The sequence below is a fragment of the Crinia signifera genome, chromosome 1 (assembly GCF_055691185.1).
Source record: "Crinia signifera chromosome 1, ASM5569118v1, whole genome shotgun sequence".
NCBI classification, from domain to species: Eukaryota; Metazoa; Chordata; class Amphibia; order Anura; family Myobatrachidae; genus Crinia; species Crinia signifera.
Genome location: NC_139217.1, coordinates 167,354,905 through 167,370,020, shown reverse-complemented (window position 1 = coordinate 167,370,020; position 15,116 = coordinate 167,354,905). Strand labels below are relative to the sequence as shown.

The following is a 15,116-nucleotide window of genomic DNA, read 5'->3' as shown; positions in this document are numbered from 1 at the left end:
GACCTTGTCCTATGTCGACCTAGGCAGACACATGTCGACCTTCACCTATGTCGACTTAGACACCTGTCGACCTTCCCCCCTGTCGACCCAACGGTGTCGACCTAAGTGTGGTCGATAATTCGACCGTATCCCCTCCTCTCCCCCTTTACAAATGACGGCTCACTTGTGAATAAGCCCTACAGTTTGACAACTATCAATAACTGCTTTACTAAATGAAGTAAAAAGTATTATTTGTACTTATTTGAAACATTAGTATTAAATGTAATATGGGTTAACAATAAACTGGCGATATCCGAGTCGACCAAACTACCCCCTTGAAATGGAAATTTAAGGGGGCATACACACGGGGCAATTTTTGCTTATTTTTGAAGTGATCTGTCAAGATCGCTTAGAAATTAAGGACACATGCCCCATGTGTATGCACCATAGCGATGGTGATGCACGGTCACACGCATCACCATCGCCTGTTCAGATATTCAGTACATGCACTAAGTATCTAGTCACATCGCCAGGGCTAGGTCGCTTAGCATGAATCGCTAAGCACACGACCACCCCGTGTGTATGTGGCTTAAGTTTTTAGGTGTTTGTACTGTACACGTTAGATCTCTACCCGACTGCTTTGTGACACGGTGGGGAAATTTACTAAGATGTGTATTCTACTTCACATGTGATTTTGCTATGGGCAACCAATCAAATCCTGTCTACTATCTTCTGGAGGGTGCTAAATAAATAAGAAGTTGATTTTGATTGGTTACCCATAGCGTTAAGTAGAATACACATCTTAGTAAATTTCCCCCTATGTGTGTGGACGTTCTTTTAGTGTTTCACCTGGACCTATACCAGAATTCCCATCTCCTGAACCGGCATTGACTTATTAAATAATATGGGATTGTACAGTTAAAGTTTATTGACAAAGTGCCAAAATACAATCAGCACTGGTTTAAAAATGTCACGTGCACATAATAAGGAAAGTTCATATAAACAAAATTGTGGCATAGGAACTTTAGAGAATCTCCAGCTTGTGCTGAAGGTTGAGAGAAACTTGGCTTAAAACAATGTTTTGCTAAAGATACATCATACAGTATAATGCTATTGATGATGATGATGATGATAATAGTATGAAACTACAATTCATGAATGCAGCGCTTAAAGTGGTCCGCTAGATGTGGTAGAACTCCCTGCATTCCCTCCCCTCCATTAGGCAGACCATGGGCCCGGTGCTAGGGTGTTTGTTTCTCCCTCTACAAACTGTAAAATGGTGCCCTACTCCACATACGCTACATAGGAACAGGGCAAAATAGGTATGTTCAAATTGCTCCACAAAGTAGGATAATGTCCACGTTACACTAATACATAATGCCCACAGTATTATGCCACCCCATACACCCTACTACCCCATGCAGATACACATGGATGATGACCCCCTTCATCTTCCAGGTCACATAGGGTCTCCCACAGCATGCTGATGGCCACCTCCAAGCCGCTCACTAGCATGGTAAGATGGGGAACCTTGGGGGGGGGGGCAGGTGGGAAGCGCATTCATAAAAAAGCAAGGCGTTGGGTTGTAGCTGAAACTTCAGGTGCTGTGGCGTGTTTGAGTGACGGGCGCTGCTGAGACTTGGGCTCTGAATTGGGCCGGCAGTCAGAGGTGGAACTGGTTCACCTGCAATTACAACTGCTGGAACACAGTTAACCCCTGCATGCAAGCTTTATTTTCTACATTTTTCACCTACAGTATACATAGCATTGAGGTATAGTATGTTGTCTCTGTGGGCAAAACATAATGTACCTTACAGTGCACATTGCCCACACACTAGAATGATCTGTGATCTTAAGATTTTTCTTAAGATTTCCCTTGAACTCTCCCTCAGTCCCAGACTGAGGGAGAAAAGAAAGATTTCATGTGAAAAAGAGTACATTTTGACAAACGATTTATCTTAAGATTTCAGAATAATTTTAATAATGGGTTTGACTATCTAGCACTTGTCCATTACACCTTATTATATTTCTCCCCTATCCCTTTGCTTTTTTATTTGGGTCTCTTCACTCACTTTTAATTGGTCCAACTCCAGGCACACATATGCATTTCCTGAAAAAGCATTGTTTTGGATATTTCTCCTGAAATAATTAACAAATTTAACCGAACATTTAGCCGAGTGCACATTGCCCTCTATTTAACCAGCTCCTTATGCTGTGTACACACGGGGGAGATATATTGCTCAGCCATATATTGCTGAGCAATATATGGCTGAGCCATATATTGCTCAGTTTCTACTTTACATCAGCGACCAGAGATGGTCGCTGATGAAAAAGAAACTGCCGGGGGGAGCCCGGCAGTGGTAATCAGCTGGTCGCAGGAGCATGTTCCTGCGACCAGCGATCACCACAGGGGCAAAAACGGGAGCGCGCACCAGGCGATATATCGCCGGTGCACACTCCCATTGCGGGCAATATGGTCGCTCAGCGACCATATTTCCTGCGATTTTGCACTAAATCGCCCCCGTGTGTACGCACCTTTAGTGTTGCAGTCATACATTAAATTGATTTTTGGGTCATGAGGCTGGGAGTTCCAGTTTGGGCACCCAAACAGCTCAATTCACAGTTTTGATAAAGCCAGTTGAACTGGTGAAACGCGTTAGTTACACCTCTCCACTCTTAGGATTGGATTCAGCCACCCTTCATCACCCTCCACTCCCATCAGTGCCCCTGGGAAAAACCCTCCACAGGACCAGCTTATCCGCACTTGGGACCCATCACAGAGACCCTTCTCCAGGTGAGCCTCACCACACTGGCCACTTGTTGGGACCACTGACAGAGAAATTTCTCCAGGTGCGGCCCATCCATCTCAGCCACCTTTTCCAGTCAAGTCCCTCCGGGCTTTACCCTGTGGACCACAGCAAATTCCTCCTGTATCAACCTCCCTACATCTCGAGGTGGACAATAGACACAGACATTGAAAGGAGGTCAGCAGATTGAGATTGATTGTGGTCCACCCTGCATCGGCCACACATTGGCCACAGGACTTCCAGGCCCCTTTTGGATCCACATGCGATTCACCACATTGACTTTTTCTGTGTCACACCCCCCTCCCCCAATGGGACATTCCAAATAACTGAGTGGACACAACACTTTTTGCACCTTCCCAAATAGTGGAATATAAAAACAGCGGCTACGGTATTCTGCACCTACCAATAGGAACAAAATTACTGTTCCAACTTTCGGTGGCTTCAACATCCATCCTGACAGTGAGATCACTTTATCAAATTATTATCATATTTAATATATGTTATTGTCAATGTACTAATTGTATGTGTGTTTTTATTAAAATTTATGGTGATTATTCCTCCTCAAACTAGCGCTGTTCCACCATTTTGTTCTTTTTCTTGTTTGTGGGACTAACTACCCCACTTTTGCACAGCAGCTGGGATCTGAACTAATACCAGCGCTTGTCTGTCCCCTAGGAGACCACCTTTTGTATCCCAATTCACAGTTTATGCTTGCCAACTTATGAGAGTGTGAGCAAAACTAATGCAGTAATGTCCGATTGGCAAAACAATTGAACAGCTCCGTATGGTTCCTATTGTTACGGGCACTGCGAACAATTGAATTATTTCCTGAGAGCTCTGATTTAAGCATGGTCCCTTAAAGTCATGACCAGGCCAGTTGTATATACGAGGGTCTATTTATTTATTAACCTTTTCTTATGTAGCGCATCAAATCATGTTGGGCTTTACAATTGGAAACCGTTATAAAACTATTGGGTAGACAGTCAAAGAAGAAGGAAGGTCCTGCGCAGGGCGCAAGCTAACAATCCATAGGATTATTACCGGAATTATTGTAAATTTACAGCAGTCCTAGTTTGGTGTACTGTATCTTCTAGAAATAACATAAACTCCATTTTCAATTCTACATAATGTAAAATATTTATAATCTGTTATATGCCAGAAATTGACCCAAACCATTTATCTTTTATAAAAAGATGTCTAACAAAACAGCAGTGATCAGACAAGGCAGTAAGTGTTTCAAGTTGCTCTTGAATTTGACCCCTTTATTTTCTCTGCCTATGAGTAATGTGAAACTTATGGCTTTTCCTCGCACACTTGCAAGCCACAGGTTTACATACGCTATTGTCTCTGGACTCTTTCCAGAGCGACTGTTAGCATGGCATGTACATTTCTTTGATCTCTTCTTTTATAGCCACATGTTTCTTGCTGTTGAGAAATAAAACTATAACAGGGTGACATAAATAGACTTAGTGGTGTAGGGAGCCGGGTTTCATACGCAGCATTCACTAATTTATTAAGATAAATAATTTAACAGCTTTTGAGCACTGTGAAACTCAGGTGTTATTCCCAGTGCTCTGAAGGAAAGCATACTGTACATACGTATGTATCTACAGTCTCCTCCACGTGTTCTGCATTTGTGGCTAGGTTATCCTCTTTTGTGTCTGTACTTGATTAATACCATTTTATAGACAAGGATTTCCTAAAATTCTATTTAGTCTCTACTTTGGGTGATTTGTTTTTAAAGGATGATTGAACAAGATGACCTTTGTAAAATAGTTACTGTACTGATAATACTGGCAAATACAATGGGGCAAAAAAGTATTTCTACAGCCACCGATTGTGCAAGTTAACCCACTTAAAAAGAGAGGTCTGTAATTTCCATCATAGGTACACTTCAACTGTGAGAGACAGAATGTGTAAACCCCCCCCCAGAAAATCAAAACATGACAGATCTAGAGAAGATCTGCATGGAAGAGTGGGCCAAAATATCTGCTACAATGTGTGCAAACCTGATCAAAAACTACAGGAAACGTTTGACCTCTGTAATTGCCAGCCAAGGTTATATTACAAAGTATTGAGTTTAACTTTTTGATTGTCCAAATATTTATTTTCCACAAGAATATACAAATTCATAGTTTAAAAATCATGCAATGTGATTTCCTGTTTTTTTCCACATTCTAGGGGGTATTCAAAATTGGGCCATGGCTGTCGAGCTGGCCCGACAGCTGTGACCCTATCCCGCTGACTGCTCGACCAAGAAAAAGCAGTCGGGATTCAATGTCCTGCCTGCAGCGGGATTTGAAGGGGGCGTGGCTAAAAGCTGCAGCCGGGAGCTCCTCACTACCCGGCCGTTCTCAGCATCACAAGCTCAACTGCTTGTGAAGTCAGGCTCGTTCTGCTGAGCTTCCCTGTTCAATGCTGTCTTCCCGACAGCATTGAATAGGGCCCCACAGCCATCTCCCCCGTTGGGAGATGGCTGTGGGAGATTGAATACACCCCTCTGTCTCTCACAGTTGATGTATACCTATGATGGAAATTACAGATTTTTGTTCTGGTAATTTATATTAGCTCTTGCATATTTATCTGTGAATATTATTAATATTATTAATTATTAACATAAACTTTCAGGCCCCTTAACCACACATGCTAGAAATGACCAAAAGCCCTTGGACCTCTTTGTTGCATGCATGCATATGTTGTAATAATTCAATTCTGTTGTCCAAAGGGATGGCCATCAATCCCTGATATTCTAAAAAGATTGACTCATTTCTGATGCACCATGATTTTTGGATGAATTTGGGGCCTAATTCCAGTAGGAAATGTGTGCTCTGTAAAATAGTGTGGTCACACTACGCCTGGGACATGGGTGCATATCTCTGATGCGCTACACTGCCACTACCTTTCCTCTCCCCATAAAACTGCATTCTGTACCCACTAACAGCTGCTCTAGTGTTAAATTTTAAAAAAATGCTGTTTTCATTGGTTTTTATAACTTGTCATTGCTTTTAACATCTGTTAACAGTAACTGATGTCCCATGAGACCATAATTAAATAAATAGTGACTGCAAAATAAATGATTTTGTTGTAACTTATGTAGAAGTTTTAGCATAAAATATAAAATTACATCCAGTTAGCAGTTGCAGACAGCATGTGTGGGAGCAGTTTGTGGTCTATGTTGTGACCACATAAATGTATCAGCATTTATTTGCGTGATTGCGGATGTTTTTTGTTTTACTGTTATGGGCAGTTTTTTCTTAGCTTTTACCACACATTAATATGTGTCCCTTTAATTGATGTTCTCATCACCTGGCTTCATTCCTTTTCTGGTTTAATCTACCACCTGGCAGCTATAAGGACAATGCATGTAAATGGGACTTCGAAGTGGAGAGTGAGCACTGGATTACACGTCACTGTTCTTGTGTGTTATTCACCTAATTGTATATGGTTTCTGAAAGCCCCACTATGGAATGTTGGGGCCTTTTGAAATGATAAAGTGGAAGGTGATAACACAGCAGCCAATCTGCTCTGTACACAGTCTGTACTGTGGCAGTTAGGGGCTGATTGGCTGGTGCCTTATCACCTTTCACTTTATCCTTCATCAGACTTAATACATTTTTCCCAGTATTTGCTTTGACTTTGGTCATGCAACATTGCATGAACGCTGGAATGAAGACTGCTACTTGACTAAACAGGCTTCTACTTCTTAGGGCGGTATTCAATGAGCTGAATCGTTTGTCACAGCGATTCAGTTTTTTCATTCGCCAGCCAATCGCCGGTTTTTTGCTGCCAATCGCCATGCATGGGGATTCGTGTGGAGTCGCCGAGTCACCCTATTCAACGTGGCTGAGAATCGCCAGCCCTAACGGCGATTCTCAGCCAACCCTGCGTTTCCCAAAACAGCGTCAGTAATGTCGTCAGTGTTTAAAAAAATGCAGTGAAATGCAAGAGAAATGCAAATTACCCTGAATAAACGCTTCCAATACTGCAGACGGCAAAATCGGGGTAATCTGCACAAAGGGCAAACGAAGGAGTGAGGTGGGGAGGAGAATCATGGGTAAGTGAGGTGCACCATGGGTAAGAACAGTGCTTTGTGGGAGAAAAAAAAAATACCTCAAAAAATTAAATATATATTTGTATAGCACTTCTACGACCATCACATCACACAAGGGCAGCAAATAATAATACATTACACTTGCACAGTTAAATAGAACACTTAAAACCAATTATTTGACATGTTCCTATCAAAGTTCACCAGAAAAAAATGACGAGGGACACTCGGTGAGGAACGGCGATATGTAACAAGAAAAAGGAATCGCCAACTTCACATTGAATACACTTTTGGCGATTCCCCTCGACTACCGTCGATTCCCCATGCAAAATCCTATAGACTAAAAACGGCGATTTTTAGAGAATTACATTTGGCGATTGGTGCTTCATTCACCGGTCCTCAACGGCGATTATAGGTCATTGAATAGGGTGATTCGCTTATACAGCTCATAAAATCGCCGGCACACATGAAAAAAACACAGAATCGCCATAAAACTTGGCGATTCTGGCTCATTGAATACCGCCCTTAAGCTACAGTAGTCCTTCCCAAACTGTGTGCTGTGCATCGGGACACTTGCAGGGATGCCTCGGCTTGGTGGCCTACGACAATGCAAATTATTTATGGTCATTGTAATAGGCAAAACTAATGCTGGTAGCTGCCAATCGTAAACTCAGAGGCGGATTGGCCCGCCGGGAAACAGGGCCATTTCCCGGTGGGCCGGCCCAAAACTCATTAAAAAAGGCCGGCCGCGCTCCCCCCTGGGCTGGCGGGGCCGCACGCAGCGGCCGCAGCACTTTGCTGAAATCCAAAATGGACGCAGGAGGGCTGCTGAAAATGCGTGCACAGCACCTCCCAGGGCCTTCAAGTGGGCTCCGAGCTCCCGTTCCCCCTCTGCCCGGCCAGCAGAAAGAAGCAGCAGCAGGTGAGCCGTGCCCCCCCCCCCCCGCACGCATTACATGCCCCCCACATTACTTATAATGCCGCCGCCCCCCCCTCAATTCTATTCAAGATAGAATTGTCTGCATAGTCTTTTTTTTTTCTTCTATTCGACACTGACTAAAAGGGGGCGCGCAATGCCATTGAGTGTGTCTTAACACTGTTCAATTCAGACAAAGGGTAAAATGTAGTAGTGTGAGAGAATCCGAAAGTGAGAGATTTGGTAAGAAATCTCGATTTTTTTTTTTAAAGCGGCAATTATTTACACTTCAAAATCAAACTGGGTTTGCAGTGTAAATGATTGCCGCTTTGAAAAAAATTGGAGATTTCTTACCAAATCTCTCACTTTCTGATTTTCTCACCCTATTACATGACATTTTAACTTTCTATTCGATTTTGACTATATAGTCAAAATAGATAGCCAGAATCACATCATGTGTGCAGAGCTTTTCATTGACATATGACCTACTGGCCTTTGTTCTGTTTTATGTTTACAAACAATGGTGAGATCTAGAAAAATTGATGGACAGGACAAAGTGGCTGTAAAAAATAAAAGCAACATTGTGTTTCACAAACATAACTCGAAAAACAATGGTTACAATCTGGTTTTATATGTAACAGCACCATTGTAATTTGCAATGTTTTTATTTTATTAATGCTAAACATTGTCAGACAACAGAGAATGTTTCCATGTAAACTGTTTTATATCCAGGAGTTGCTACAGTATGTTTACTTTTATGTCAAATTGTTGTAAGAACTAAGGGCTAGATTCTCTAAGCTTCAAAAGTGATAAAATGGAGAGTGATAAACAGCCAGCCAATCAGCTCCTGTCTGACATTTTCAAACACAGTCTGTGGCATGGCAGGTAGGATCTGATTGGCTGGCTGTTTAACACTCTCCATTTTATCACTTTTGAAGCTTAGAGAATCTGGCCCTAAGTACTAATAGTGTGTATGTATCTAGCAGAATACCAAAACTGGGTGAAATTGAAACCATTGTACATAATACATTCATAACACTAAATACACACAGACTAAATGTAACCCTCCCCTTAGTGCCTAGCCCCCTTAATGCCTGACCCAATCCTCGCCCTACTCCCTTATGTGGCCTAACCTAAACTAGCTCTGGCATACTTACGTTTGAATTCCGGCCCCAAAATCTGATTCTAGCACCAGTCTTCTCACCAGTGTTGGGATTGCGGCATCATTAAAAATATCACATGGTACACCACGGTTCTCCAGGTAACAGAAGAGCATAGTAATGGCAATTGGAGGGGGGAGGAGGGGGTGGCGTTGCGGGATTACAACAAACTGAGCCAGGTACACAGGCTTTATTTTTCAACTGTTGTTACATAAATGAATATGTATATTTGTTTACCATTAGTAAAAAAAAATGGTTTAATACAATAGACCACATCATATAGCCCCATCATTCTACATTGTATCCAGTGTATAATACAGCACTATAGCCTTTATAAAAACCTGTGTTCAGTATACAGCATTGGTTCTCATTAGGCTGGTAGACTGGATGCATACATTATGTGAGCGCAGTTTTCATTCTAGCATCCTGCACGTTTAAAAACCAATGCAGTTTTGTGAGAACTGAGATGCAAACCAGACTCTACTAGAAGCACCAGATTAGAGATCGACACCCCAGGCAAGAAAGATGAACTGCACAGGTTTTGAAAGGTGCAGGGTGCTAAAATAAACACTATTAGCAGTTAGAATGTCAACATGCAGTACGTCCGTGACATAATGTCAACATGCCCTGTATGCATGTATACATTTCCGCTTGTTAAACTGTTGATATTACTGTAAGTTGATAATGCCGTAAACCTTTTCACTATATTGAAAAAGATAGAATTATCTCCCAGCACCTAAGCGCCTCAACCCTTCCACATGTATTATGCACACACAGATAATGCAGAAATTCTTATCTTAATATGTTCAAATTGATGGGGCATACAAAGGCCTTTTATGTTTCATGCTTTTATGAGAACTGTTTGAGTATAGTTCTCCATCTTTTATGGTACTTGTAAAATCCTATGTTAAGGATCCTTTTTTAAAGTGTGCATTGTATGTGAATAAATTTGTTTGCGCTATGATGGTTTCTTTGTATCTCCCATTCGCATGATACTAATTGGAGAGATTTGAAGGAGGAACCTTGCCCCATCAATTTGAACATATTAAGATAAGAATTTCTGCATTATCTGTGTGTGCATAATACATGTGGAAGGGTTGAGGCGCTTAGGTGCTGGGAGATAATTCTATCTTTTTCACTGTATTCTGGGAGGACTGTGGAATACCTCCAATTTATCTCACTAGCAGACTTGCTGCCCACCTGAGAGCGCACTATCTGTGATTCTGAAACCTTTTTTGAAATACTTTTCACTATATTGACATTCCATATGTCAGCATTTTGTCCATATCGACAATTCTCAGATGTCCATATTTTTAACTATGGCAAAATAATATCTGGCATTCTTGTGACCATTTCATGCTCACTATATAACACCCTGACAGTGAGCTGGTTACCAGATGCACCAAGTTTTGGTTAAAATCGCATTGTTGTTCTTGATGAGCTGTAACTGCAGATGATCACTGTATAAGTAACCTAGGCTTTTAGAATATGTTGTTGCAGGTTGGTTACCGTGACTGCGTGCTGTGCTTTGCTATAATATCTAACCTAAAATACTATTGGTCCTGTAATTACTGATAAATATATACAGTAGTTCTGATTCACAGATAAGCGCATGCTATTCTTGGCGATTACTTTTTTGTATCCTTGTATATAAAAGTAACATTTTACATTTCTCTACAAAAGTCTCCTGAATGAAGCTTCAGAATACTACCTGTGTGTAGATTGGTTATTTCTGGTGATCTCATTCATTTTCACAGTAGTCAGTATTTTAAGGGTTTGTATAGGAATAAACAGGTCTCACAAATCACCAAGGTAAAAGCTCTGTTCCTGTTCTCCACTATCAATAAAATTGCTGCCTCATTGTTCTTCTCCATCCATTCCCTAAGGAGTTTTTCTGAGATTGTGTGTGTGTGTGTGTGTGTGTGTGTATATATCACCTATGCAACGGTGTCGCCTTGATAACCGTTGTACCAGAGATTAATAGAACTAGTGTTTCCTTACCACTGGTACAGTACGATTGGCTGTTCTAATGCAGTGGAACCAAACGATGTGGCCGGTGTCATTGATATATACACACACTGCAGCCTTGGATTTACGGATGTGGATGATAATGAAACAGATGTCCAGCATAATGCCAAGCTATCTTCTCTACAATCGTTGCTGCTATTGAAAATGTGTCAAGTCTTCTACCTGATCACACACATTTTATCTCTACAAATGCAGAATCTAAGCTATGTTTATCTGCGCCTTTCAGATGGTCTGAAGCAGCCAAAGTAAAGCTTTATAACTTGTTCAAACATTCTTTTGTTTTATTTTAAAATCTTCCATTTAAAGACTGCACTTTTATCTTTTTGTCCTATTAAACTTGTACAATGATTTTTCTAATCCAAGCCTGTATCCTCTTCCAGATAATATGCACGTGTCATTGGCGGAAGCATTGGAGGTACGAGGGGGTCCATTGCAAGAGGAGGAATTATGGGCAGTCTTGAACCAAAGTGCTGAAAGCCTGCAAGAACTGCTGAGGAAGGGTAACATTTTTATTATTGTAATAATATCTTCACCGCTAATTTAAAATCTGACATTTATAGAGTAAGTGGCCCATGCTATAAACCTATTACATTGATTTATTTTTATTTTTTTATTCTGAAGTCTAAAAGGCTGATCAAACATCTGGACATGTGTATAACATAGCCTGGCTGTCAACCAGCTGGCCCCTATGCGATGCCAATAATGAAGATGGCTAGTGACTGCTAGCACTGTATATATAGTATACAGACAGGAATGGATAACATTTATTGAAATTGTTCTGACACAGATTTAGTAGTTTAGTAATTTTGGATATTCATGAATGCAATGTGTTTTTTTTTTTAACTATTTGCCCAAAAAGACTGCCAACACGGTAGATTCATGGCTTGCCATCATAAGGTTGGGTTTTGTCAGCCACAGTGGCATTCCTTACAGACACGGGTTCCAGACGGCCGACAGACAGTTAATAGATCCACCAAACCAAAAGTTAGTTAGACATTGACAAAAGTTAGACATGCAATAGTTAGACATTGACAAAAGTTAGACATGCATTAGTTAGACATTGACAAAAGTTAGACATGCATTAGTTAGACATGCCAGCGCACTTAATATTTTTAAACAATAATGTTTATACTTGACTATCCCAGTAGGCACAGAGGGAGAATAGAATAGTGTGCCGAGAGCAGCGAACCATGGAAGGGTACACTTATGTGGTGTCCGTGTACACATATTGATTTTCCATGTCATGTTTTATTATTTTTGTTAATGTATTTCTAAAGCATGTCTAACTTTTTTCAATGTCTATGTAACTAATGCATGCCTATCTTTTGGTGTTGACCTATTGACTGTCTGACTAGACATCGTCTGTTAGTTATACCACACCCACCCAATCACCAGTCTGTCACAGTGCTAATTTACTTACAATGTGTTTTTCCCCACCCGCCCTGCAATGTGCATATAATGCCCGAAACAAATCTTATGAATTGATTTATGTTTTCTCATATTAGAGTGCTCTACTGATAAGGTGTGTCCTGTTAATACCTGCTTGTCTGGTATCATGAAGTTATAGTTCAGTTATGGTCTTTAAGCATTCTATTTATGCAATAGTATCTGTGAGCACTGTATTCATGCTGGCACTAGGTGATGGACGTGTCACTTTAATTTCTGCAACAAACATGGAACTTTCTCAGTACATGCATAGAGATTACTCAGTATACACTTCCATGCTGTTAAAACACATGTATCACAGATGGCCTATTCTTTGGCATGCCACATATGTTTGACCTGCACAACCTCTAGGCTTACCTACTGTAGATTGCCAATTGAACAAGTTACATCATGTGATTCATTTAGTGCTTCTAATTTGTCCATAGCTGGAGTGGAGCTAATATGTATTTGGTGGTTTTACATCAGGTCCTGGTTCAAGCTCTTTAAAGACCCCTTTGTAAAATGTATATAAGGCTGTAATTAGTATACATGAGATAATTGTATATTTCTATTTGTAGTACAAGCTGAGTCTCCTAATCCTGAAAACCTAATGTTCAAAGTATTCTGAAATCCAAAATTGTAATGGCTCCATTTACACAAACTATTTCATGCAAAAAAAAAACTTGTCTTAAAATTCCCTTTAGTCTGTGTATAAGGTGTACATAAAACTCAAATATATTGGGTGAAATTTAATAGGATGAGAGATTCAGAAAGTGAGAGATGTGGTAAGAAATCTCCAGTTTTTTTTAAAGCAGCAATCATTTACACTGCAACACCAGTTTGCTTTTGCAGTATAAATGATTGCCGCTTTAAAAAAAACCCTAGAGATTTCTTACCAAAACTCTCACTATCTGAATCTCTCATCCTATTAAATTTCACCCATTATGTGCTTAGACAGGGTCCTATCCCCAGTATATCTAATTTTTCTTCCAACATATGGAAACATCTGATTACACAAAACACACCATATAGTCAAAAGTATTTGACCAACCTATTAAGTAATGAATTTGGGTGTTTCAGACACATTGCTATAGGTCTATAAAATGAAGCACTTAGCCACATAATCTCCATTTGCAAACATTTGTAATACAAAATGTGTCTTTCTGAAGAGATCAGTGACTTCAAGCGTGATATTGTGATAGGATGCCACCTTTGCAATAAGACTGGATATTCCTCAGTTAGTTATATTAGACAGTGGAAGAAACAAAAGCAACTCGAAAGTGGAAGGCTACGGAACATCACATAGCGGGGTCAATGACTGATAAGGTGCATGGTGTGTAAAAGTAGACAATGCTGTACTGATTCCATAGCTTAGGACTTCTGCTGTATTACCAGACTGCAAAGCCGTCCTCCCCAATCCCCCCGGGCAGGCGGAAAGCCGCTCAGTGTGTATGCACTGAGCAGCTTTCCCCCCAGCGATGAACGTGATCATCGCTGTCCATACATGGACCTTTATGCTGTGTACACACTTGTACAATCTGCATGAGATCCAGATGAGATAACAATTTAGACTATCTGCATACAATATATACAATTTACACTATCTGCATACAATTTAGACTATATAGTGCAGATCTGCACTATACAGTCTATGCAGCCAAGACTTTCTGGCTGCGATACGGGAGCGCGCATCGAGATCGCATCTGGATCGCAAGGGATAAAACTCATACAATCTGCATGAGATCTAGATGAGATTTTGACTATATAGTCAAAATCTCATCTGGATCTCATGCAGATTGTACAAGTGTGTAATGGTCAGACATCTGAATAATTTTTCCATATTGTATACTTCTGGCCCCAAGCATTTCAGATATGGGAGTCTCCACCTTTAAATGTGTTGTTTTGGTTTTCTTTATCGCTTTGTTATTTGCTAGCCATGTACTGTATTTGTTGCAGTAGGATTTAGCAAGTAAATATATGAGTAAAGAATGCAGATGGAAGTAAAACACATAAAATAAATAGCAGTGTGTCTATTTAAAAGGTGTGCATGTCTATAAAGTATTCTTCACTTGTAGTAGTTGAATTACCGTAGGACAATTTACAAGCTATACCATGTGATTGCATATGAAGTATAAATGTATAAAGTTCTTCAGTTCAAAATATATATTATGGGTTGGCCAGTCTGTGAAATAGTATTTTTTTTTATTAAATAACTTCACTCATCCTAGTAATAAAATATTTGTTATATGAATAGAAGAGATTATAGAGCAGGTTTATGTGATGACATGTATGTGTAGGTGCCACCAAGGAATGCATCATTCAGCAAGCATGCCAAACCCAAAACTCTTCCAATCGATCCTCCTCCTGCTTAATTACTTGCAATAGCTAGCTTTTGTAATGGGAAGGGAGTATTAGCAATAAAGAACATGCTACATCTTGTAGTAAGTAAACAGCCAAGTGCAATATGTTGAAAAACACAATACAGTACTAATTTGCTCACTGATACATGGGCATCACTCAAATGATAGCGATTAAAAGCCTCCTTTGGGACCGTGGTACTTTAGAAATCATTTTCTGTAGCTGTTACTAGCGATGGCTGCTGTCACTGGCTGCAGTGCTGTCCAAAGACTGCAGTGAGGTGCCATCCAGCACATATAAACATACAAGTTGTATATAAGATGGGCCACCTTACTCAGTGATCAGCAGCTGTCGCCGCTGCAGGGACTCTAGTTTACAGCAATCCACCTGTCTAT

At 40.5% G+C, this 15,116-nt stretch overlaps 1 protein-coding gene across 8 annotated transcripts in view; it reads left to right on the top strand.

Moving 5' to 3' along the window:
- Positions 1-15,116, top strand: part of PTPN13 (protein tyrosine phosphatase non-receptor type 13) — a 250,652-nt gene that overhangs the window by 60,659 nt on the left and 174,877 nt on the right. For all 8 annotated transcript variants that reach the window (XM_083176389.1, XM_083176417.1, XM_083176443.1 and 5 more), the window contains exon 2: positions 11,319-11,438. In XM_083176389.1, coding sequence (XP_083032515.1) covers positions 11,324-11,438 — 115 coding nt within the window. In that variant the 5' untranslated portion in view covers positions 11,319-11,323. The remainder of the gene's footprint in view (positions 1-11,318; positions 11,439-15,116) is intronic.